General features: G+C 42.0%; 1 protein-coding gene across 1 annotated transcript; it reads right to left on the bottom strand.

Moving 5' to 3' along the window:
* Nucleotides 1-17: 17 nt before the first annotated feature.
* On the bottom strand, nt 18-19,369 carry slc34a1b (solute carrier family 34 member 1b). The gene is made up of 13 exons (XM_050043110.1): nt 19,321-19,369; nt 18,095-18,168; nt 17,817-17,999; nt 17,229-17,375; nt 16,797-16,940; nt 12,802-12,913; nt 12,088-12,283; nt 9,297-9,392; nt 9,072-9,138; nt 8,759-8,926; nt 8,417-8,533; nt 1,993-2,117; nt 18-1,464 (listed from the first exon to the last, which is right to left on the bottom strand). The coding sequence occupies exons 2-13, from the start codon at nt 18,153-18,155 to the stop codon at nt 874-876; spliced, it is 2,007 nt and encodes a 668-aa protein (XP_049899067.1). The 5' UTR covers nt 18,156-18,168; nt 19,321-19,369; the 3' UTR covers nt 18-873.
* Between the last annotated feature and the right edge of the window lie 8,138 nt (nt 19,370-27,507).

Raw genomic sequence — 27,507 nt, 5'->3', positions numbered from 1 at the left:
CCCCCCCCCCCCCCCGTCCCCGTCCCGTCCCCAGTGCCATGTGCACGCATGCATGTACACTACAAAGGGAATGTGTCTGCAGCTATGTTTCAAGCCTGCATTTTATCATCCACCAGTGGGAGCATTTATTGGTCAGGTAATGCACAGTGCATTCTGGGAGATGTAGGTTTTATACCTCAGGAGCAAAAGCAAATTCCACAGCCCTTTTTCCTGTTTTCTCTGGTCATTTAGCACCAATTTCAAAAGTATTTGCACCTTTCTACTGCATAGACAGCCTAGTTTTATGCCAAGACCATCTTTACAACAGTACTTATTTAATATAAACCCATTTTACACATTTGCTGCAAGAAATGTTGTTGGCTAGTTAAGTTTACATTTTGCGCTTCTCACTACAACTGCTGGCCTTCTTCTTCTTCATTGCCTTTGTTGGTGCATTGCTACATTTTTTGGCAAATCAGTGAAATGGCAGGAAACCAAACGCAGAATGTATGCTTGTTCATACCTGTGCACACACAGAATAGGCAATGACTCATAAAAACATTGCTCCATAGCACCACTAGTGGTCAAAAGCTCCTCAAGGTACCTTTAATGCAGTTACAGACTCATAATCTGTTTGCAGTTCATCATCAACTGAATTTCAAAGTTCATTCTTGATCTTGACAACAAGTGACAAGTTAACTCAAGGTGCATACAGTAACTGTTTTGGGGGCTTTTTATCATATCAGATGATCTTCATCAATAGGCAGAGCTTGCTCAGTTGGACGAAAATCAAACATGGATGAAAATCATTAATTATTAATTAATGATAAAAACTGGCTTAATTTCCAAATTATGATGTTGACAAAAAATTCAGCATAAAAGTTGTCACTCTGACTACAGTGGAGTGCTGTTGCACCTCTCTAACCCTTTTAATTTAAGCACCCTTACACCTGGTCTGATCTCATCCAGGTAGTCCAGGACCGGGTTGTCATAAGCCAGCTGTGCCTTCCTCTGTGCCGACTCTTTCTGCATGTCGTCAGATGTCGTCTGTGTCGATATATGCTCCTCTTCTCCTCCCTGCCCCACTTCACATGCAGAACCGCAGCATGCAGTCCCCTTGGTGATGAGGCGGTCGAGCGGTTTGAGAGAGCGCATCCACTGGGGCAGGAAGTCCCAGCTCTGGAGCTTAGTAGGCAGGTGGTGAGGACTACGAGTTTGCATCACATTTACCATGGCGATGAAGACGGTCACACCAAGGAAAGGAGCCCCAACACCTGCCATCACCCTCCAGCCTGCCAGCGAGAGGCCCAGCACAAGTGAGGGCAGGAGCAAGAAGCAGAGGAGAAGGTACAAGACTGCAAACCAGCGATACTTGGCAGTGCGCTCACCCAGGACTCGAGCCATCCTTATCGGCAGGCGCATGACAGGAAGAGGATACCACAGCAGAATGCCAAGGACGTTGAAGAAGAGGTGACACAGAGCGATCTGCAGGCAAAGAAAGGAGAGAGAAACAATGTGTGAGTGCTGCAGGATGCAAGTAACAGTCAGTGTGTGTTGGTATGTACATCCTCAGAGAGTCTACATGAACTATTTTGTCATCATGTATCATTAATTCTATAAACCAGTAACATGAGATGTTTTCAGTTTCATGTCAACGAGAAGACTAACAAACAGTTTTCCCTGAGGCGTCCACTTAGTTGCCTCCAGCCTATTTATGCATAAACCCATGTTCATAAATATACATACAAACATTATCATAATCTACCATCTGCAGATAATTCTCCCATGTTTTTTGCTCGAGTAGGGAAAAATTATATTTGCGGGGCTCCCTTAGTGTTGTCTCGCTGTCTGTGTGCATCCTCCCCTCTGAGAGGCATATCAGTGGAAAATATATTCATGAAAATACATTTTGCCTTCAAAGTGGGAGGGTAGTGGTAATGGTGCCTTTACTTTTCTTTTTTTCTCATTCTCCTGCAGTTTTTAAATGGCTGGTTGTATGAAACACTGGCTTACTTGTATGGCAGCTGCTAGCTTGTTCCCAGGACTGGCCAGGGCTGCCAGCAGGGCTGTGGCAGTGGTGCCGATGTTGGACCCAAGGGTGAGAGGATAGGCCCTCTCCAGACTGATCACACCGATACCTGAGGGAGACGACAGGAAACAAGGACAGTAAATAAAGATGGATAATCAGGAGGTGCTACACATGTAGCTTTTGTAGTATTTACTTCTTTCTCAGAAACTAGTTGATGCTATTGACGTCTCTTCTGTGTTAAACTACATGTCACATTCACACACACATTCACACACTGGTGGCTGAGGCTACCGTGCAAGGTGCCATCTGCTTTCAGCTTAAACACACACACACACACACACACACACACACACACACACACACACACCCATGGCACATTAGGGAGCAATTTGGGGTTCAGTATCTTGCCCAAGGATACTTCGACACGCGGACTGCGAGAGACTGGGATCAAATTGCCAATCTTTCAATCAGTAACCAACCTGCTCTACCTTCGGAGCTGCAGCCACGATAAAAGACGTGTGACAAAGACAAGTGTCAGCAATGATAAATGTGTCAACGCTACACTGCTCTATCTTGTAAAGGCGGAATCTTTGACTGGGATTACATTTCTGAGCAGTCGATAAAATCTAAATTCACTGCTTTCACAAGGATAACAAGCCATGTAAAACCACAGCGCTGACAGAAATGCAGAAAATGTTTTAAAAAGAACAATTTGAACTGTTCATACCACTCAAATTATATCTCAGAAAAACAGACAAAATATAAAATCATTTGTACTTGGTGTTTAAACTGAACAAAAGCCAATTTTTTTTCAAAAGCAACTGAGGAATTATAGAGGCTGAAATATAACTTTGCCAGATAAGATGACTAATAACTATCAAATGAGTGGCTGCTTGACAGCAACTGACAACCAAAGTAGGTCGATGCTGCTTTAGCATCTATCTGTGTAGTTAAAACTGCCGAAATTGTACTCTTTATTTTATTTTAAAGGTTCTCTCAATACGTGATGTGACAGCAGTGGTTGAAGGGGAGGTGAAGCTATAATCTAAAGTAAAATTAACAGAAATATTTAATGAAGTATATCTGCAGACTGGAAATCATCCATGCCTCTTGCCTTTTAGCTTTCTTCCCAGGCCTCTAACTATTCCTGTTTAAAATGAAACATGATTCCCATCTCAGATTTATCAGTGAGTAGCAGGCTGATGACTCAGTCATCACTGATTTTACATGCTTCATTTAGCCAGTGGCATACAGTGCCGGTTCTGCAAAATGTTCTTACTAACTCCACAAGACTCAATCAGTGGAAATAAGCAGATTTATGTCCTTATTTGGCCCCATCTAGATGGAAAATGAGCTGTAAGCCAACAAGGAAATCTGAGGTATTCTCCTGCTAGTATGAGGACACACTAAATTAAATTAGTCATTAATTACATGACAGGAGCAATCGGGTAAACCTTTGTTCAATGTACAGTTAATAATTTATAACTGTTGCAGTAAATGTCTGTTTAGAGGTTGTGGTGTTGGAATTTATAACTTGGGGGATAAAACAGTGGCCTTGGAAACAGCAGCCCACTTTACGAGCTGCTTGATTTACAGCAGCAATTCTTCCAGGTTTGATTGACAGCAAAAATTATTTGCTGCTGTTTTTAGTCGTTCTCTCTCTGCTACAGCAACTTTAAAGATCTGGTGTGTTGGATTTAAAGGCATCTAGTGGTGAGACCACAGATTACAACCCACTGAAACTTCTCCCAGGTGTCATGTGTGTAGGACAGGGGTCTGCAACTTTTACTATCTAGAGCCGCAAAACATATTTGAGCCTCAAAATAAAGGTAACGCAGCCTTTTAAGTCAAATTTAGCTTATCAACATTACTATTAGATCTAAATAAGCATTCATTAATATGTTTTAGCACAAGGTGGCAACAAAAGTGGACTTTTTTTTTTATTATTTGGTACTTTACTTTGCAGCGTTGCCGATGAAAGCAAACAAATTTGTCCGCGCATTGTTACATTTTCTATTTTCCCCTGAGATTTTTGCCTTTTTCGATTTGGAATCTACAGCTAGCCTGGCTAGGTAGACTGAAGACGACTGCAGCAATTGCTAGTGATGTTTTTAGAGGAAAAGGCATCAGGCCCAACATATGATGCACATTTTAGTTGACGAAATGTTTAAAAACATTCATTTTAATCAGTGTAAAGACTATGCATTTTTACAGTTGAAGAATGTAAGAATCACTTTAGGCCTACAACAATAAATTAAAATTTAAATTAAAAACAAAACAAAACAACGGTTATTGATTTTCTGTCAAAGCCACAGGGAGAAACTGGAGAGGGGCTAAAGAGCCACATGGGGTTTTGGAGGAGCAGGTTGCGTACCCCTGGTGTAGGAGAACTGCAGTGGCTGACACAAAAATGTGAAACATGAATGGCCCTATCTAGAACCAGTGTTTGGTTTGTCCAAAGAAACAACATGATGGATTCCATGGGAGAGGACCAACTCCTTATGTCGCTATAAATGGCTCATAATAAGGTAACAAAAACACAACAGTTCTTAGTTTCAGGTGTTTACACACTATTGAAAACATATTATGAATGTTATATTCCATTTCTGCCAATGCATTCAGGCTTGGGCAGTGGCCCTACACGTCAAGCTATGATGCTTGAGTGTCAGTTTTGGATGCTCAGGGACCCCATGTCAATTTATACTTGTTACATGCATCGTGTCTTTTCCAAATAAACTTCCTTTTTCGCAGGAAATGTACAGTTTATGCTCGTGACGGTCTCGTATGTAGGTAAAACATTTTGTTTTTAGGTTTACTTCCATAGATTTAGGCAACAATAGCACATTGTTAGGTTTGGAAAAAGGCATCATGGTTGGGTTTAAATAAGTACGCTTGTTACTTATGTAATTTAGTGTCACATGACATATGTCACATCACTTACATCACTAGCGTAGTATGCTAAACATACTAGCACGCTATGTTGTTATTAAAATAACTTTTGGTTTCTCACGGGGCAAGAACAACAGTCTCCCAGGTGAAAGTCCGGAGGTTGTTTGACCCATCCACCCCTCTTACCTGCCACCTTATGCTGACTTATTTCGCTTTTTGTACTACAGCAGTTGCTTTGAGCAACAAAATATGCCACTGCCCAGTGCATCTCATTTTGATGCTAAAGAGTGCCGTTGTGCGTTGGTATCTGACACAGAGGGCCACTGCCCAAGCATCGGTATTTGACGAGTTGGACAGGTTGTTTCTGCCAATATATCCCCTTACAGCCTACACACCGGACCTTTAAAACAAAGTGATCCCAAACTGACATACAGTACATTGCATGTAAAAGATCGTCTGAGCTCTCAAACGCAGTGGCAAATCTCAAATGCCAGAAGCAGAGTTCAGGCATGTAGCATGATTGATCGCCACCTCTGCACATTGCTGGCCAGCTCAAGGATGAGATCTGAAACTCTGCACAGTTAGAGTCCAGTTTAATAAGACATTACAAGAGACTCCACGAAGGCTTGCACCAAATAAAACATAACTGCGGGGTCAGGATGAGAAGAAACTTAACATCAGTCCAACCTTCAGACTGGGCAGATGCTGGGATCGCCCCCGGACTATAAACACCAGGATCAGCCGACACAAACAGGAGAAAACTAACTGAGCAGCAGAGTCAAGCTGGACAGTGAGAAACAGGTGTGGCACTCAGGTGGGCAGCGAGCACCTGAGGTTACGTTATTGGAAAAGTAAAGTCATAAGTATGAACAATCTCACTGCTTTGGTGCACTGTGAATTATGTTTAATTTGCTTTGTTTCTTCTTCATCTACAGTACCATATCCTTTGATCCTACACACAGAAAGCACATAAGCATAATGTGTCACATTGGCATTAGTCACACAAGACTCCCACTTTGAAGCCTTGTACACTTCTACTGAATCACAAAGGAAAGTTGCAATGAAAGACTATAAAGTGTTATATAGTCTTATATGGCAATTAAGGTTGGTTTCCATCTATATATTGATGTAAAACCAACAAAAGTACCACCAATTACCCGTCAGGCTGCTATGACTAACCATCCAATTTGCCTGCAAGTATTTCTTCAGACAGAATAAAGTGGTGGACAACTGCCAGGGATCAACTAGTCATTTAACATCACTCATATATCTCTTACACTTTAATAACCAAGCAATGCCGCCTCAGGTTTCACACTCACACAGAGGTGATGACACTGTACAAGGTTAAATTGATATTGTTCAGCTTTTAATAGCTCGGGGTGTTTGAAAATGGTTTGGCCTCCTGTGGTCACTGAGGTGGGTGGTGGTCATGAGGAAGGAAGATACTGCACATCCAAGACACTAAAACAAAGCCATGCAGCAACTTGATCTACTGCTGTGTTCACACTGTGCGCTATTAGCAGGCACTTAAAGATGCAGTTGGTGACTTTTATAAAATACTACTTTTTGTCATATTTGCTGAAAGTATCACTACATCCGCACAGAAGTACAAGAGACAGACAGTCTGAGAAAATATCAAGTGTGTTCTCCCACTCCGTGTGCTTCTGACATGTACTTGAATCCACCACAGCTCACAGAAAACAACCAATCAGAGCCTATTTTTGATCTCAAGTGTTTTCACAAACATATTGAAGTGCACTGTTTAGCTGTAAAACATAAATATATAAAGAGAACTAAATACGGCGTCGGAGGTGGGGCCCCGTTCATTCCTATGGGAGTTGCTAAGTGGCGTATGAAGCTGAAAAAAGTTGACGGCCGACTTACGAGAGAATTGTCACAGCTTCCCTCGGAGCAAGGCTTTTTACGTCACATGCTGAGCCACACGTTTTGTTACTTGCTCACGCCCATTGCCCCGAAAAAGGCACATTCTGTATGAACAAAAGTAGGCAGGCAGGATATTGCTGCACTCCCCGATTTTGTTTTATACTGCCAATGAACGAAGACTGATTGGGCTTTCCTGGAAATTTGCACAATTCCTGTTTAAAAAGGGCTAGGTTATAGATTGTATATAAAGATAGATGACATTACAGCTCCCCAGAAGTAAAGCCGAAACATCTGGATCGCCCCCTGGTGGCTGGCTGCAGTACAGGTCATAAAGCCCACCCTCTCCATATTAGTGTATGGGACACTGGCCAAAAAAACTAAAAGTACACGTCACATTAATTTTTCCCAAAGATGGTTCTCTGTCATTATCACACTGCTGTATGTTCAAATGTTCATTTTTCTGATGAGTTTGGTTTTTAATTAGTTTAATACTATAAAACGGCCATTTTACAACATCACTGACAACTGTGTGAGCCAATTGGTGGGCTCACGTTCAGTGCTGCTGGTCACAATTGGTCAGACAGGTGTATGGGAGGGGTACTTGATACTGCGGAGGTTGGTACTGTGCAGACTCTGGCTCCAAATGACGTCACCAGAGCAAGATGGCAGCGGCTGTATCCTGGATAATTTTGCTTCACTTCTGTACAGTAGTGGAGACGTGTTGTCTATCGTTATATACAGTCTATGTTTCACGTGCAGTAGTGCCATTTGAATTACTACAAGGAGGCAGTGTAACACTTTTTTTTCCCACAGATTATCTGTCTTATGTACTACCGTGTGGATATAGTGACAGTCTAAGCAAATCTGACAAAAAAATATTTTCATAAATGTTACCAACCGTAGCTTTAAGTGAGATGGACACAAGTGCGAAAACCCTTAAGTGCTTAAGGTCACTGAGAATTTGTGACGTTTTAATGCTATCCTTAAATGTCATGACAGTATAAACAAATCCAACAAAGAACAAAGAGCGTTTGTGTGAAATCTTGCAGCAGCCGATAAATACTGTGATTTTACAAGTCACTTTGCTCTCTTTGCTGGAAGCAGTCACCCACTGTGAACTCACTTTGCATGTCATCGCTGAATCTTTAACTATGTTGTTTATTCTCAGTTCTGGTGTTTTGCAGAATAAAACCACACGGTTTCGCAGAAAGAAAAAAAAGCATAGGAAGTGTTGCTCATGCACTTAAATGTACTTAAATTGATTATAATGAATGCTAAATGTGTCTGTTTATTCATTTGCCTTCGAATCTGTCATTTTAGTTTTGACAGATGTTGGTATTGCATAACATTTTGGTGACAGCAGGGCATGTGTCATAATAAATGTGTCATGTCATAATACTTTATATAAGTTTAACACACTGAAATAACAAATGTATGAGGCTTTAATGACAGAGCATAACAAAATGTCATGTTTATTGTGTGGCATATGTATTTTCTGCTCATAGATGTCCATGCTTTTAGGCTTTGATGAGTTTTATCAACTACACATTTCTCATATTGACATTGTATCTAGTATGTTTTAACTTTTAGAATATAGTGTATAATCTATCATAAGCAAAAGCATATTTCACCCACCTATTAGGGGAGTCATGGCTGAAGTAAAGACAGAGCTACTCTGGACCACAAATGTTACCCCTGCACCCACAAACATGGCCATGTACCCTGACAGCCACCCACATGGATATGGCAGGTCTGTTGAGACAAAGAGAGGAGAGACTGAAATTATCCACATCAGTGCACAAAAAAGAAACACATCAGTACTTGTATCTTCACAGCCTGTTTGCTGTCATTTGCATCCAAAGCAGCTTATAAAGGTTTTCTTGGCTTGTTTGCTCATTTGAAAACTGCATCTGCATATTCAGCTGCTACATGTTGATACACTGTGTAAAATCTTGAGCGGTTCAAGAGCACGCCCACCTGTGTTGATGACTTTATGGATAACTTTTGCGACTTGGCCTTTAAGGAGAGAGTTGAGCAGCTTGACCAGAAGCATCAGACAGGTACAGAGGACAGCCAGAGAGCCTGCCAGTAGAATCAGGCCCACTGTGAGGTCTGACAGCCCGGAAGACACAAACAAATGCTTACCTGCAGAGTGACAGGACCAGCAATCATGAGGAAATTATCCAACAACACACATTTTCTTTCATTTTTAAGAAGAAAATGCTACTAGATTAAATTGTATAATTCACAACAGAGGGAGTGTTACAGGTAATATTGAGTTTGAACTCACACTTCAGTGATGACTGGGACAAGTCATGACTGGGGCCACAGTTTGCCGTGCTCACATTATCAGTGGGCTGCAGAAAGGAAGAAAGAAAGATAGAAGCATCTGTGAGGAAAACACAAATTAGCAACACAGTTTTCACTGGCGACAGTGTCAGGCTCTATTTGGCGCCAATGTGTGACACAATGTGTCTGCGTGTGCAGGAGACAGCAGCGGAGATGGGGCCATTACCATAACAAGGTCAGTCTGGCACCATTCTTTCACCAGGCTCCTGTTCCTCATGTCCTCATTTCCCATGGCGATCCCTGTGATCACACACTTGTCCAGCTGAAGGTGAAAGGAGAAATATTTTTCATCCTTAAAGTTCAGTGAGTCAAAGGAGAGCAGGGTGAAAGTATTAAAACCTTCAGTCTTTCCACCAGAAAGCCTGAGTTCAATTCCCATCACAGCTGTGCTAGACACTGCTGTTGTGTTCACACTATGGGCCAACAGCTACAGTGTGGCCTCAGCCAACTTTGCTACATAACACAGCACCACAGCTAGAGACAAAAAATATGACTGGTTGATACTACACTGCATCACTGGAGCGCTGGAAAAAGTCGAGGCCAGCTCAACTTTGATGCTGTGAGCTCAGCATCAGGCAGTGTTGGGGAGTAACTAATAATAATAATAATAATAATAACTTTATTTATATAGCACCTTTAAAAACTAGTTAAATGTAATTAACCCTGAAAGACCTAGAACAATTTCAGGGTCACCTGACTCTCCTGAGTTTATTTTGATTTTCTAACTAATTTGAGCAGTCAGCATCAAGTACCATACATCATTCTACTCAGGAGAGCCTGACATTTCAGTCTAATACATTTAAAGTCACAATTTTACATTTTCTTTGTCTGATAATGGATACATTTAAATTACAGAATGAATGTAACTATAATCTGCTACAGTTACTAAAAAAATGTAATTAAAGTTATTAATCAGGATGTTGGTGATAACAAAGAGGTTACATCTGAATATATTATTTTTGGTAAAAAAGTTTATGTTTAGAAAATAACATGTATTCTGTTGCTTTGGATCTTTTTCGCTGTGCATGAACACTTTCTTTTGGCATAACTGACAATTTTATGTTTCCAGCTGACTGGTTTTAAAATTATGGAAGCGTATTGCATTCACTTGACAAATTAAAAAAGCCCTGTTTTTCTGAGTAATTTTTTTTCTGCTTTTTGTGGTATTTTTTTTTTGTTTTTCGTGGTAATTTTTTTTCCTGAACGAGGAGACAAGATACTTCAAAATCTCACGAGAAGCTCCCACATGGCACCTGCAAGTGACCCCTGCATCCATGGTAACTCCTGGTCATGGATCCGTGCTCCTGCTCCTAGACAATTTCAACTACGGGATCAATAAGGGTAAGGCACGTAATTATTTAAGTATCTCGTCTCCTCGTTCAGGAAGAAAAATTACCATGAAAAAACAGAAAAATAAATAAATTACTCCGAAAAACAGGGCTTTTTTTATTCGTCAAGTGAATGCAATGCGCTTCCGTATAAAATGACATTCTTGTAGAGGTTTAAAAAAATAAACTTGATGCCTATATAGCTTAAAGAGCAGGTTAACCTAACCTCTGTAATGTTAGCATCCACAGCTGGCCTCTGCATAGTGGGGAAATACTGCACAGTGGATGTGCTAGTTTTATAATGGAATCTGCAACCCACAAGCCAAGGTAACCTGTGCTTGCAACACATTCTCACGCCAACCTTGCCACAAAATGATGTTTGGTCATAGACTTTCCACGTTAAGATATGACATGCAAGGTACCTTGGGTTCCCTGGTTGTTGACATTCCGGGATGCCACGTCAAGTTCTTCCTTTTACATACCTTGTTGGTACAACAATGCAAATTGACGTTTTTTTCCTTCAACAACAAACGCACGTGGTTATGTTTTGCCGACAAACACACATGGTTGGGTTTAGGCAACAAAAGCATGTAGTTGAGCAGTGGAAAAAAGAACGGGGTTTGGCTTTAGAATCTTATGGGAAGCAAACACCGGCCTTCCGGGTGAAAGTCAGTAGTTGTTGGACCCATCCACAACCCCTCCCATCCGCTCTACTTGGACTTCTGCCACCTTAACTTTCAATGTTGTCCCACTGCGTTTCCCCCTGACACCGCTGGGCACTGCTATTGTTTAACGTGTATCACGCCGATGTGAAAGGAGGGCTTTATTCGTCAGTGTCTGATGCCGGAAGTCACCAACCAAGTGACGGATTTCACAGACTTCCGAGTGAGACTGGGTTGATGCTTATTGGCCTGCAAAGCCACTCTGTGACTGTAGGCAGTAAGCTAGTTAGCCATAGACTGTATAACAAAGATTGATGACATGACAGCCAAAAACATCTCAATTACCGTCTGGTAGCTGACTTCAATAAAGGTCATAAGCCCCGCCCCCTCCACGTTAGCAGACAGGATATGGGCCAAACTAAAAAGTGAAAGTAAGTAAGTCAATCCTAAGATGATTTCTGTCATTTTAGGTACTTCTAATTGCACTGCTGTACATAGGCCTACAAGTTTTGGTTTTAATTAATTATTTGATGCTATAGAAAGGGGATTTGGGGTCATGGGTCACCTACGCCTGCCAATCAGGTCGGAGATCACTACCATGCAGACTCTGGCTCCAACCTATGTCATCAGCACAAGATGGCAGCAGCTGTATTCTGGATATTTTGGGGGGGTTTTGTACAGTCTGAGTAAGTGAAGGAACCTTGTCCATCTTTATATACAGTCTGTGGTTAGAGCAGATAAAGTCAATGTGTAAAGTCAAATCCTTACACTTATGCTTCTGTGTTTTTGGTTTTGGAGAGTAAAAAAAAGACACCCAGTATCACTCTTTCTACAGAAATCCAAAGATTGACAGACCTGCCATACAGTTATGGTTGCTAAGCTGTGATTGGACAATTAGGCTGCTGTTTAAAGGAGGTATTTAATAAATCCTCAGTCACGAAACTGATCAATGGGCTGCTAGTTTTACCTGTATGATGAGTTTGGTGACTGGCTCTGTGATGACCTTGAGCAGCTCAGGTGCTTCCTCCCCCGGTTGAAGCTTGAAGCTGGTGACCAGCAGGTGTGACAGCCGAGCCATGAAGCCACTCAACACCTCCAGCGGCAGCAGAACCAGCACCGACAGCCAGTTGAAGCAGTCGTGGATTGTTGCCCCGGCGAAGGCACTGCAGTGGATTGCAATTATTTTTTGTGTTACCTAAGGTCGGCCATCAGCGTGATCAACTACTCCAAATGATTGCTTGTTAATCTGCTTTTCATGGCTCAACTTTTTTTGAAAGTGTGTGATGTAATGAGCATTTTATTTTGACTCAGTGTGTGAGTATGTTATGAAAGTTTAATAAATCATGCTTATTTTACCAGGCACAGATTAAGCAACATGCCATCTGTTCAGTGCCTTATATTTTCATGCCAAAGGGTTACTGGTGTGGGATCAATGTGGATTGGTGCCATTATTGTCACTGCTGTAGAAATTACACTCAAATGGAGGCTGAAGCAAAGAGGCAGCGAGCAGCTGCTAATGCTTTCTCTTCACCCTCCTCTGCTTTCTCTCTTGCACTTTCAACACTTTTATCCTCCTTTCCTCCATCTAGACCACTTATCCTCTTCGCTTTTCTTTTTCAATTTCTTCTTCCCTGCTCTTCCCCTGCACTCATCCTCTGCCTCGCCACCTTACTTCACTCACCGCTCGAACTCGCTCCTCTCTGCTGCTTGCATCATTGCCACTATGGTGTTCGTGACTGAAGTCCCAATATTGGACCCCATTATGATTGGAACAGCTGACCGCACTTCTAGCACTGTGAAGTGAGACCACACATACATTTTACTTGGAAGTTATTATTCGTAAAAGTATATGCATGTACAGTGAAAACATTTCAAATAGGTAAATGTCTGCCTTCATTGTGAATGGTAATGCATCACGCATGTATTAATAAGACGTGACCCTCCGCAATTCAGAGTGGAGCAGGAGTTTTAATAGGGATGAAAGGTGATTGTAATTTGCAGGCAAGTGGAGGCAGCTTAGCCTTCACACTCTGCAGGGATGTTCATTGTTGAGAATGCCTTTAATGATGATGACCTACAGGACACATTCGCTCATACACACATCCATGCCTTTGCGTCTCTTTCTCTTCGATAATTGCATATAATCTCTCTCCTAAGGTCTCTTACAGAAAGGATTTAGAAGCAGAGAGGCAGCTACTGAATACTGATATCGTTCACCTTAACCACGTAGACGAAGGAGGAGAGACCTCAGAGCCTGCGCTCATTAGAAATAGACAGGTCATAACCTCGCTGTGTAATGGTCCTATGAGGCATGATAAATTAGACTGACCGAGAGATTACAGGGTGTGAAATTGTTTGATTTCATTATTTCTCTGACCCCAAATCCAACCTGTTGGATTACGATAATTCTCAGTTGATTTTTACAAATGGCCAGTCAGTCAGTGTGTGGTAAGAATCGCATGACAGGAAGATTAAAGTCCCGTAAAACGGAAGTTAGAGTCTCTTTAGTTTCTATACTGTGAGGTATTTCCTAATCAATCGAGCATTGAAGTTACGAGGTGGATTTAAATTAATCCTTCGTATCTGATTGGACCACCGAAAGTGGGGGGGCTTTGAGTTCAGTAGAGCTACAGAGAACTGCTGGGTACACACCAAGCGGCAGACTCTGGGGCTAAAACATGAAGCCGACAGGAAGTGCCATAACTGCACATAATTAAGGGCATGGCCACTTTGAGTGACAGGCTGTCTGCCAATAGTGTCCTCGGCTTCTCAGTCACATCCACCCCTCGCTCCCTCACAGCTTAGACCTCTCGCCCAAATATGGTCACTTCTGGCTCCAAAACCCTAAAGGTGCGGACACACCAAACCGACATCAAAGAACTAGCGGGGACAAATGCCAACTGTTGCGTCGTCTATGTCACCTCGTGTCACCCTGTGTCAGTTGCATTTGAACACACTACACGGACTACATCCGACGGCCAAGTGGCACGTATGTTCTGCGCCTGGGTGAGAGAGAGCAGAGTGAGAGAGTGATACATCCTGTCAGCAGAGGGGTTTCCTATCTGTGCAGCCGAGCACCGCAGCCCCTCCACGGACTATTACATCCAGACGGTCCCAGTGTTTCCTCCGCAGGCTTCACTCAGCTGCCCGATAAACCCACTGCTTCTTCCCACTTTAACCTAAATAACAAACCAGGACTCGGTGCTCCGTTTGGATTCTAACGGAGAGCCGGGGCTAGCTGGGAAGCTAGCAGAGGCTAACTGGCTGTGCTTCCCTCCAGTCATGCTGCAGCTAACACTCCGCTAGCCGCTCCCAGCTAGCTCCAGTTTGTTATTCAGGTTAAAGTGGAAAGAAGCAGCGGGTCTGTGGGCAGCTGAGTGAAGTGGAGCCTGAGGACGAAGCACCGCACCCCTGTTTCACTACAGGCAGATTCACTCGCTACAGGGGCGAGGAAGTAAAACCTGAACAGCCAATCAGAGAGATCTCTCTCACCGACAAGCTCCGCCACCGATTCAACATGCTCAATCGGCCAAAAAGCCGCCAACGCCGACACAGACGCTGAAGTGCCAACGGTGCGGGACACACCGCAAAAACTAGGCCGACAGACACTCACCGAACGCCCGACTTTGGTCGACGGCCGACCATCGGCTTGGTGTGTCAGGGCCTTAAGATGTCGACGGCCAAAACGCCAGACTTGAGGCTTCAAAACAGGAGTCCACAAACCAATGAGTTGACGTCAAGGGAGCTATGTCCATTATATTTAAAGTCTATGCTCCACGTATGGCTCCCTCAGTGTTACAACAGGAGGAGAACGAGGGAGAGGTGAATGAATGAATAAACTTGATTAATGAATAAACAACTTAGACCTCAGCCACATTGTTTCGGGAGTGAAAACAAAGTATGCTCCATGTAATGTTAGTTGCACAGGCAGTCTGCTGTAAAATGCCTTGGGCATAATCTGAAACTGTCACAGATTTCAGCGATCAGACACTGAGGGGACTACATATCTCATCTAGCCTGGGAACGCCTTGGGGTCCTCCAGGAGGATCTGGATAGCGTTGCTGGGTAGAGGGACGTCTGGGGTGCTTTGCTTGGCCTGCTCCCCCCGTGACCTGGCCCCCGGATAAGCAGATGAAAAATGAATGGATGGATAGATGTCACACCATTTCCTCAAGTGAATACCTTCTAGCCAGAGGGCCCATAACAATTTTGGGGAAACAGACACACATGGACTTAGCATACTGTTACTAGCTCTGTAACTAGCTCTTTCCGGCTAAATGTTGCAGACTGATTGATGGGTGGATGTCATGATATTATTGGTTGAAACTGGTGGTGGCTTACGTTAATTTTATCTTTTTATTCATTTGCTATTATTTCATTTTATTTCATTTTTTTCTCTTTTGTCTTATTCTATTTAATGTCTTTTTGTGTTTGTCTAGTGCTGCTGTGGTATTTGAATTTCCCCTCTAGGGGATCAATTAAGTATATCTTATCTTATCTTATCTTATCTTATCTTATCTTATTAATAATTAAGTCGTTTTCATTAAATGTAGAGGATAATGCAGATGATATTTTAAATTTTTCTTATTGTCAAAAAGATCCCATTGAAAGACAAAAAAAAATAAATAAATTAATGTATTCCACCGTCAAGCATTTTCTGCGTAGCTAAAGCCTGATACAGTTTATGATGAGCTGCAGACACATCAGTGAGCCATGAGCCATGAGCACCACCTGACATGCTCCCCTTTGTTTTTGATGAACACAGGCACTGTAGTTTATTTTGAGTCAGTCCCACATACACCTTTTGGCTACTGAAAATACAAGAGCATCAAATGTGTATTAATCCACATCTGAAAATAGTCCCTGACAAATGCTGTATTTACTCCTGTTTGATTAAAGTTTGGTAAAAACTACAGTGCCCAGATGTTTCAGGAAATCATTTTTTGCCCTTTTAAAACTGAAAATTTGGATTTGAAGCACAAGATTTTGTCGTTGGTGAGAACAAATGGGCCTGGGGTTGAGAACCACAGACAGGAACTTGCAAAGTATTGAAAAATCATGGGATTTGTTAACAATACGACAAATCTAAAATAACACCAGCCTTGTCATTTAAATTATGTTACAAGGAGAGTGCACGTCTGCTAGTTTAAACTTGACTGCTGGTGAACACTAATGTAGGTTATGTGTATATTTACAGAGCTAAATCTTCTGTCTTAATACACATTCATCTGCCCATATTTATGCATTTGAGCAAAACCATATTTGCTAATTTGGTCCTTAATGCTTCGCAGCAAATCATGTAGCATAATTGGCTTTATCCTCCATAGGCCCAGCACAGCATGAGATGGGGCAGGGAGCCAGAAAACCAAGATTATAACCATAAACCAGAAATTAATTAGATCTATTTGTTATTGCCACATATACACCATGGGGGGCTTTTCTGTATTTATTATTGTGTTACTGTTTTTCTGTTTACTATATGTTTCCATGCAAAATAATAACCTAGAGAGACACAGGCATACAGTGTATACAGTACACACACACATACACAACATATATATCAGACTAAATGAGGCCAGACATTTCAGAGTCTTATTTAAAACCTAAAATAACTTGTGCTATGATACATGGTGCTTGCACATTTACACATACACACACTTTTATGTGCCTACTCACGTCCGGAGGCCACGAGACTGACGACAATGGAGGTGGAGGTGGATGAGCTCTGGACTAGCACAGTAACCAAGATTCCCACCACCAACCCTGCCACAGGGTTAGACAGCACTGCATTGTCCTGGAAAATGTCCCCAGCCACTTTACCTGGTTAAATATGCCGCCCACATACACAAAGAAACACACACACACACAAAAAAAAAAATGCTGGTCTCAGACATGACAAGGTTGCCAAGAGCAATGTTAAACAAGATTCAAACTGCTTGTTTCCCCAAATCCAAAAAGGTCAACCTATGAAGCTTTACGGTAAATTACAGAGCACGGCTCCGGCAGGACAGTGTGAACTGTTCTGCAGTGACTCACTTATTTGTCAAACATCAGCCGGCTGAGTCACTATCAACCCGCTGAGGGGGCAGTGAGGGTTATGGTACTTACCCCCTGCTAACTGGAAGGCAGAGCTCAGAGTGTCCAAAGAGCATACAAAGAGAAAAAGGAGGATGAGGAGGAGAGGGATCTTGGATAGATTGATAAGGAGCTGCTTGATCTTGTGCAGACTCCCTCCTGTGGTCTGTGGGTAGCTGTCTGTTCAAAACAACAACAACAACAAACAGTGAGATGCTTTACTCTCACAAAGTCTCCTACAGTGGAGTGGAAAGTTATCAAAAACTTTACCACAGATGAGACAAAAATGTGTCTGGACACTACTTTGCCCTATTTCTCATTCTTGTGATTTGTGTGTTGCAGATGAGCGATAACCCCAGTAAGCACACATATAGAGAGCAGAGCCATCTGACATACTGCATTACCCATATGCAGCCAAATACTGCTGAGTGACAGCAGGACTTTGTCTTTGTTGCCCAGACTGCGTGATCCCACTGACCCTGTGTGTCTTTTGAGCATGTCCTTATCTAATGAGCGTGCGGTTCGGCTTCTGCTCTTGTTATTTGCCTTTCCAGAGAGATCAGACCTGCCGCCAACCCAGGACGTGAATGCGTGATTCTCCTCTTCACGCCGCTCTTGTACCTTTCTTTTTAGGGAGCATGTCTGCCTCCCTGAGCGAAGGTTCTCTGGAGCCATGATTGGTATGTTGCTTGGAACACTCGAAGCTGCTGCTGAGGTCAAGGGTGGAGCCGAGACCAGACTCCCTGTCTTCCTCCTGCGGGAGCTTAGGCTGTGAGGAGAGCTGAGTGCTGTGCATCCTCACCCCTGATAACAGATAACAAGAGTTTACAACTGGGGGAAGATCAGCTCTGAAGTATTTCAAAGACACAAAAAGCAGAATGATGGGAATTGAGAGTCACCATTGCAGTTGAGCCCTGTGCTCCGCCCAGAGGACACTATAGTTATAGATCGAGAGGACATGGTGCCTTGGATGCTGTGAAGAGACATGGAGGCAATTAAAATCACAGGATGACACTGTTGGAGAGGGAACATGCGAGACTGATTGTGTTTATCAGCCACCTGCAGCAGGAAAAAGAAACCAGAGGAGACCAATATATCTGCACACAAGGCAAGTCCACCCCTCACCACACCACTGAGATCAGACAGACAAGAAATTAGAGGGGAACAAAGGCGGCCTACGTTGACTGTAATTGGCATCTGTCCTTGATTTGAGGTCAAATCACACACTTAAACTAAATACACCGTGAGGCATCGTCTCGCCTCTCAACAGATGAACCCCTTGTCAGAATCAATAAGGAAACATCAGCATCCATGTAACTTGTCTTGTCCCCCGTTTCCTGCAGCTGCAAGTCGGCTCTTAAAGGGACTCTCCACTGTCTATAGAGCAGCGACTCCCTTCAAAGACTTTCACGCTCTCGGTTTAAAGAGAGCCGTTTTTCCCCCTTTTCATGTCAGCCACTTTGCCATATTTTGGGGACTCCAGTGGAGGAGGGAGTACTAATGCGTCTCTGTAAAGCAAAGAGGATGGAAGTGAGTTCAGTAATTACAGCTGTCCAAATTATAGTGATTACAGTCGCTACATCATTCCCATTCTGTGTGGCATCCTCCTGCAGGTTCTGATGTGCATGAGAGGCCCCTGTTAGCATATGTACGTCGGTTCGTATGTGGGAGGGTGTGAGACAAGTTCCATAGATTGCAGCTGAATACACTCTGAATGTACTTTGTGTGTGTGTGTGTGTGTGTGTGTGCTGAATGTTATCATCTAATTTACCTGCCCCCTCTCATCTGTTTCTCTCTGTACTATTTGTGAGTTTGCCTTAAAGTCACTGTGACTCACATGTATGTATCTCCATGCTTCCTTCCTAAATCTTTCTACTTGAGTTTTACTTGAAGAAGAAAAATAAAAGGATTAATGAAACATTTAGTTGTCAGTGAGTGATGGCTGACTTGCCAACATTTTAAAGGATGTATGAGCTGTTGGTCCCTCAGCTTTAGATAAAAGGCCAGTTTTCCATTCAAGATAAATTATTCATCTCAAATAACAACCGACAGCTTCAGTATTGACTGATTTGTCTTTTACTTTTAATAAATATTTGATATTGGCATATGCAGTTAAGTATCTTACCTTGCCTCAAACAGTCTCAGGTGTTGTGTGTGACCCCCCCCCAGACAGAAAAGCATCAAACCAAACTGTGAATCATCTTTAAATAAGCTCCCAGGTAACACCTCCTCTTGTGTCGATTAACTCGCTCCATCATCAGAGGTCTCATTGTTAATCAATAACACAAAGCTTCAAGCTAATGATGCATGACTTGGGAGAGCACGTCGTGCATTAGGTGATGAATTACGTTGTTCAACCAGTTATTTTTCACCTGATTAGATGCTAGATAAAAAATCCAAGATGAAGAGGACTGTTTGATGGGATTAATGATCCCTGTTGTTAGAGGCGCTTCAAGTTTCACGTGCAAGAGCAGGAGAAATCTGACACCTAGTGGTAAATGTTGGAAGAAAAACATTCCTGCACAGGCCTCTCAAGTCCACTCATATTCTCACATAGCTGTTTTCATCACGTACTTGTAGTTTGGCACAGATTAAAGCCAGGGTATTAAATGATAATTTCTTGCATGAGATGAGTCAGTGGAAGTATTTCAAACACGTACAGTGTAATCTGCTTGACTTGTGCTGAACATTCAGGTGCTTAAGTACTTTGCCAGCACTCAAGATCAAGCATGTTGTGATTGGAAATGAGCTATCAGGGAGATTTTCTGAGATCTTGTCAACACACACGTACGCACATTTACTTACACACCCCACTACCCACAGCCAATGTCCTCCTCGCCATGGGAGAACATTGTGAGGGCCTGAGCAACAGGGTAATTGTTAACAATTAGTCCAGCTACGGTTTTGTCATATCAGCAGTGCTCTCAACCAAATCTGCCAAACCTGCTGACCTCAGACTTGCATCCATGAACGCGGACGAGCAGAACTTAATAACCCACTAGACCAGAGCTGTTACTTTCTAAACTGTTATGAGAAGTGGGAGTCAGAGAGATAACAGCTTTGTTGTTGTGCAAGCAGCTGGACTCAGTGGCTGCGAGGGGGTGAATCCTCTAGATCTGGTGCAGCACTAAGCAGCGGGAAAGAGACACAGAGATGTACACACACATATTGACACACACGTGTAATCACTTATACACACATGGCTAAATCTCTGGCGCTGTTTCAGAGATTTTTGGTAAACCCCCCTCCCTCCCATGATGCTGTTAATCCCCTCTCCAGATGTGCAAGTCACAGGGAGGTTGCTGTTCAGCCTGGGGATGAAGCAAACAGAGGCCACCGGGTCGTCGTACACCATCCTGCCACTCAAAACACCTGCCAATCAAAGAGCAGTAGGTACACGCTGTTGGTCCTCCTCTGGTGGTTGTGTTATCCTGTGTTAATCTTACACTGAGACATACCATATGATGCTCTTTCAGTAAGCTCTCAGTCTGCTGTTTGATTGATGGGAGTCATAGAAACATGTCAGTTAATTATCTCTGGACATATGGCAGGTCATACACGGACATCAACACTTCTTTTCATAAAGAAATGTTTGTGGTTTTGTTTGTTCAAGTATGCTATTGACATGAAAACTGCACCCTTCAGTGAGGCTGCATATTTTGCCCAATCACAAGCTCTCCAGACTTTGTGAAAAAATCTGCAGTTTGAAATACAGCTGAAACATTTAGTTAATTAATCCACTAGTAAATCCACGGAGAAGTTAGCGGCAACTGTTTGCTAAAAGGAATAATCGTTTAAGTACTTTAAAAAACAACAGAAATCCACCAGCTCTGACTGAAAGATGTGAGTATGTTTAGTTTTGGACTGTTTGGAAAACAAACTATGTAAAGGCATCTCTTTGGACCCCGAAATAATTGTGATGGGGAAGTTCCCTTATTTTCTGACATTTTATATACCAAAAAAATAATAAATTAAAGGTCCAGTATGTTGGATTTATGGGCATCTATTGGCAGAAATGGTTTATAATATTTATAGTTATGTATTTATTAGTTTACAGTCACCTGAAACTAAGAATTGTTGTGATTTTTAGGTTGTTTTTTATTGAATTCATTCATGTTGTTTCCTGTTTTACTTTGAAACTCACATCTCCTCTCGTTTCAGTTCACTTCACTTCCTGCCTCTGTGTATTTTCCCTCCCTTTTGATGACTTCACCTGTGTCTGATTGTCTGTCCCGCTCTGACTAGCTTCACCTGTGTCTCGTTATCCTTCCCCTCACCAGAGTATTTGATGTACATCTTGTTTTCTCTCAGTGCCACTTTGTTTTAGTTCCTTGTGTGCCTAGCGTTCCAGCCTTTTGTTTCCCAGTGTCCTTTTCTTTGTTTTTAGATTCAGCCTGGCAATAAATTCTGCCTCTGCCTCATCCCTATTGAATTTGCTTGCCTTCACTGACAGTCCTTCTGTGAACCAAACCTACCCTTTGACCAGTAAAGACTGTTATTTTACCTGAACTGTTTCCAGAGTCGTGCGTTTGAGTCCACTCTCACCTGGTTCACCAGTTGTTACATCGTTTCTATCTATATACAGAGCAAGTCCTCTTCCACAGAGTCTGCCATGTTGTTCTACAGTAGCTCAGAATGGACAAATCAAACTTTTTCTGTTTCTGTTCTGCAACCTCACCGCTAGATACCACTAAATCCTACACACTGGTGGACCTTTAAAATAATTGGCATATTATGTTAGCCGTTACTAAATTAGTAGTAGTCTCCACATTTAAGAGTAGACTTGAGAATTTCCTCTTTGGTAGAGCTTACAGTTAGGGCTGTTTCAGGCTTGCCTTGAACCAGCCCCTGGTTAGGCTGACAGGCCCAGTCTGCCAGGGGACCTCCCATGACACACTGAGCTCCTCTCCTTCTCTCTATATTTGCAATCTTTATGTCCCATTAATGCACGTTACGAGCTCCCAGGGATCACAGTTGTGCGTGGATCGTGGTCCTCCCTAATATGCTTGCTGCTATCTTTATTATAGACATATATCATTGTCACATGCTATCATATATCAATATATACATGTAACATATACACTTTCATATACTACCACTATTATTCATATTTCTATTATAGTTATTGTTATTATTGCTGTTGCTGTGCATCCATCCATCATTTTGTCATATGGATTACTGCACTATTATCATGTTGATCTGTTTTGCACACGACATCTATTGTGCATCTGTCCGTCCTGGAAGAGGGATTCCTCCTCAGTTGCTCTTCCTGAGGTTTCTACCATTTTTTTTCCTGTTAAAGGGGTTTTTCTGTTGAAGGGGAGGGTCCCAGGACACAGGGACCGTGCAAGTTGTAAAGCCCTCTGAGGCCAGTTGTGATTTGTGATATTGGGCTTTATACATAAAATTCAATCTAATTTAATCGAACTGAATTGTAGTAGTAGCTGCAGCCCTAATTTGAAGATTAATGTCGAGAAGACTACAGATGTTATTATTTGTGCCAAGCAGGATTTGATAACAGGGTCTGTTACATTTGACAGACCACTTGTTGGAATATCTTGGCACAGTATCTGGAGATTTTAACCATATGTTTTTTAAGAATTGCACACAACTTCATCTTCATGTGAGACAATCAATCTTAGGAAGAAAAAAAAAGCTAAATTGTTTTTGATTCTACTCAACATTATAACTCCTCAGTTGTAAGAAGGAGTAAACTAGTTATTTAACCCTTTACTTCCTTTACTCCCTTTACTTCCTTAATGTGAGTCTGTAACCTCTGGGGGGCGCTATAAGGTGCCTTTGACAACAAAGTATTTTTTAGAAGGCTTTAATTCTAAGTGTAAATAGCAAGTTAAACAGAAAAAGTGAACTGCAGTTTTCTCTCCGCTGTATTTTATTTTGTGTTTTAAGCTTTGTTTATTTATTTTTTATTTAACCCACTATTTATTTATTTTTTACATTTCTTAGTAGTGTGCTGTGTTTTATACCCACACTGTCACTATGTTTGTTTTATATTTTCAACTGGGGTTTGTTTGTGCTATTTCCTGTCATGGCCCAGTCTGTGGCTCCAAAGGGGAACATCTCCATCTCTAAAAGCCCCCCTCCCCTCCCCATGAAGTGATCTGAAACAGACTTTTCAAAACTAGCATTAGTTGTCCCCATGTTGTGTCAGTCCTGATTAAGATATGATCAATGCACACGTACTCTAACACAAAAACAACTTCCTGTCATCACATCAAAAGACATAAAGTAAAGACACATTCACTCGACAGCATCACTTTATTGTCAGTACACGTTCAGTGTGGTATGTATACAACACTCACAGTACAATGAAACAGCATCATCACGGGTGTCCTTTTGTTTACATGCAATTGTTTCAATGTGCATGAGTCTGTGTGTTCAGTTTACCATGTCTTTATACCGTTTCCATCAACCAATCAGAAGCTCATTGCTTGTGTTTTTTGTATAATCTAGTTCACAACTACCTTTCCTAATGATTTGTATGTTTCCCTGTGTACATATGTACATTTTAATGTATGTAGTGTTTATGATGATCTTGTCACTTGATGGCAACTCATATGTCCCTCCAGTTATCCCTTCAGTTCCTCCGTGGAGGACGACGGCGTGTCAGAGCCGTCGGGACACTCCTGAAAAACAAGGAGACGCAATACAGCTCCAACTCAGCTTGCATTTGCATGTTTTAAATATATGTAAAATACATGTATCAAACAGTGGCATAAAAATACATGCATGACAGCATCACTCTGTTCAGAAATATGCCTGAACAGCTCACCTTCACTCTCTCCAGCTCTGGTCTGCCTGGTAGGGATTTTTGTGAGGAAAAGGACTGTAAGGTGAGACAGGACAGTCACATTAGATGAGCCGAGTATAAAAGTATGCAACTGTGAGAAATAAGCTTTGAAACTCAGGCTGCAGCTCACCTTCTTCGTCTGTTGCATCTCCTCTGTGGATTTGGACCTGTTCTTCATGTGCTTCTGAGGAGAGGTGGTGGAGGGACACTGGAGAGAAACAAAGGCACAGGGAGGATCAAATTAGACAGCGCCAGCATGACTCAAAGATTGTGTCTTTCAAGCTTCCACATACCTCACTCGCCTTCTGTTCCATGGCTGGTTTGAAGATTTATCTCAGGAGAGGGGGGAGTGTAGATGCAGGTATAGGATTAGATGATATCTTTTGGAATACTGTGGTTGCGCAACTGGAAAGACAAGAGAAGGAAGCTTTGCAGTCGCAGTTGTATGCAAGATATTTTAGTAATTCTTTACTTTATGCTTACTGATATAAACTTTCACATTCATTTTTAGCACCATTTCAATGTGGACAAAAAGCTGAACTGATCCCTTATCTTGCTATCATGAGCACCAGTCACTATGAGATCACATACAACCTGACAAATCTGCAGTTATGTCCTCTGCTCACTAGATGGCGACGCAGACTCAGGGACCCACTGCTGCAGCCTTTTCACTGATCTGAATTTTTTGCAGAATGATTTTCCTCAGTGGTTTTACCTCAATGTTTTTGGTGCTAATTGTCATACTGAGAAGTACACAGAGCAGCTCCCGTGATTGCCTCTCATTTTGGTTTTTAAAGACAGAGAAAAATACACCTGTTTCACCTGAAGTTGATTAGAAATCACAGAAACAGAGCTGCTGTTAAAATGTCTTTTATTGATGATTACACTTCTCATTTTGTTTCCTTACAAATATTAATGTTACTGAAGGTTATAATGTAAAGATGGGTCCAGTTCAATTTAAAATAATTACCCAGGTAGCCAAAGCAACCTGGCCCAGCATCGGCCCAAATTTGGAGCGCCAGGAGAAATAAGTCGGGCTGAAAGACTCCCCAGATTTGGGCTAAATAAACTGGCCCCATTCTGGCTGCCAACAATGCCATTACAAGGCCACTATCACAGCATGACCTGGCCCAACATCGGCCCAAATTTGGCACATTGGAAGAAATAAATTGGGCCACGCCCGCTTGCCCGACTTGGCTGAGTGTTGGGATGAATGACGCCCCAGATTCGGGCCAAATAAATTGTCCCAGTTCCTGCTGACACTGCCATCACAGGGTATCAGATTATATAAAACTGAGATTGACAAATAGTTCCTCTAATAACAAGAGATGAATCTTTAAAGAAACGTCATGTGTATAAATAAAGGGATGAAATAGATTCCCCCTTCAAGCAAGAAATATATCAGCACCCTCAAACCCAGTGGGAGTCAGGCAGGACACAAAAAACAATGTCTGCAAAACTGAAAGGCCACAATGAATACCAGCCAACAGTCACAGCCAGATCCACAGCTGGTGTCAGGAGCCCCGGTGGCTGGGAACAAAACACCTCTGGGTCTGGGTCCATTTGCGTGAGACAGATTTTTATACTCCACTGATCTCAGTGCTGCCTCGTCAAAGTCGGCTTCTGTCTGACATCTGACCAGTTGGATCAGATCAATCAAAATACTTCCTGGCATCTCAGAGTCGATGGGGGGGGGTTACTGGTTTCCTGTTCTGTAGGGCCTTTAAATGGTGGAGAGACAAATGAGATCCTAATGGAAGCGTGAGGCGTCAGAGAGTTTAGAAGACGTGGTTCACTGATCAGTGAACCTGAACAGTGATATGTGTAAAAAAAAAAGGTGAATGTGAAGGCTCATTTTAGACCTTGGAAAAAGCAGTTTGGTAAAAAAACTGTCAACACATGGTCAGCTTACTTGGTGTTTCTGATTCTTTAGGCTGCATCTTGTGGCTTTCTTCACCAGAGGGGTGCCTACTGAGCTCTGGCTGTCAGTGCTGAGTGCTTTTAATCTGTCAAGGAAGTCCACACGGTGTCGCTGAAAGCTTCAGAAACACCAAGTAAGTTGACCTTGTGCTGACCTTGCATTAGGTTTCCTGAAACTTGTCACAAATTGGAATATTACTTGTGGCAATATGCATTTGCCATTTTTTTTAAAAGGTTCTTTTCATGTCTTTGAGTAATGGCATCTACTATGGCAAAGTAAAGTTAAAGCCCCTTAAAATCTGGCTTAAAGTATTCTCTCCAACATAAAATATTCATGACTAAATAAGCTTAACAGATCTGTAGGTATTATTCAGGCAGAGTTTGAATAAAAACTCAGCTAATCTGCTTCATCAGGACTGTGGGCGCATGGTTTGATTAGTTTTGATTTACAGAGACCAAACAAACATTTCAATTTCAATTTAAATGTTGCTTAATCCTGATTAGGGAACAGAAATTTGTGACATCATCTGTGTCTCACTGATTCTAGAAAGTACAGAGACAAACTTTCTTTATTTTGTAAGCAATGTTGATTAATTTATTTTTATGAGAAACCACAAATCTGAATTTGCCGAATCATCCCCTGATTAAAAAGGTTTTTTGATAGAATTTTTTAATCTAACGGAGTCTCTGAAACATGTGAATAATAATATAATTTTATCCACCATACATCAGCTGTCGCTTTTTATTTTATATTTCCATGATGGCTCATTTTAGTCTATCGTTTGTATTTTTTTTTTTGGTGACAATTTGTGGAATCTTCGATGGCTGTCTTTGTACAATTTACTTTTTTTCAACAAAGTTGATTGGGAAAAAAGAGTACAGAGACAAATAGAAATATGGAAATCTTTCAGGTTAAATAATCAAAACTGTTTTAAGTTTAGACAGACAGACAGACAGACAGACAGACAGACAGACAGACAGACAGACAGACAGACAGACAGAAAGACAGAAAGACAGAAAGAAAGAATCATTTAGGACAACATCATCAAGTTGATTGAGAAAATACATTTTCAGGGTCCTCAGAGCAAATACATTATAATTAATTATTGAGTTTAAAGATATAATGTATGGACCATAAGACTGTAAAAATAATGGACGTAGCTACAACACTTTGGTTTGTGGACTCCCATTTTGAAACCTCGAGCTCAGCATTTCAGCCGGAGCCAGTGACCATATTTGGGCCAGAGGCTGGCGGTGTGAAGGAGGAGGGGGTGGAGCTGACTGAGAAGCTGAGGACTCTATGGGGGTTGCTGCTTGGTATTTACTCATCCCTCTCAACTAGAGACCACCTTGGGATGGGATCACTCCACTCACAATACAGCAATCCACAACTTGAAACCAATGTGAGGAGCCAATGGCCCCTCCGACCACACCCATCTTCAATGTCAGCCTTCATTTTGATCCCAACTCTACACCTGTAGTTGAGTTTCATGACTGCATCTTGCACAGTTGCGAGGCTATCCTGCTGATAAGATCTGTTCACAGACAGACTATCAGACATATAGACACCTGTCAAAATAC

This window comes from Epinephelus moara, chromosome 4 (genome assembly GCF_006386435.1).
Source record: "Epinephelus moara isolate mb chromosome 4, YSFRI_EMoa_1.0, whole genome shotgun sequence".
NCBI classification, from domain to species: Eukaryota; Metazoa; Chordata; class Actinopteri; order Perciformes; family Serranidae; genus Epinephelus; species Epinephelus moara.
The sequence above is the reverse complement of the archived record's forward strand: the minus strand, read 5'-3'. Positions and strand labels throughout refer to the sequence as shown.

Bases quoted from the DNA above. Each gene is read 5' to 3' on its own strand.
- slc34a1b (XM_050043110.1), bottom strand. From the start codon at position 18,155: ATGTCCTCTCGATCTATAACTATAGTGTCCTCTGGGCGGAGCACAGGG. The intron at 8,927-9,071 runs GTGAGTTCAAAC...GTCACTCTGCAG, and splicing joins GTCCCAGTCATCACTGAAGT to GTAAGCATTTGTTTGTGTCT. The intron at 2,118-8,416 runs GTGGGTGAAATA...CGTCTCCCTCAG, and splicing joins AGCCATGACTCCCCTAATAG to GTATCGGTGTGATCAGTCTG.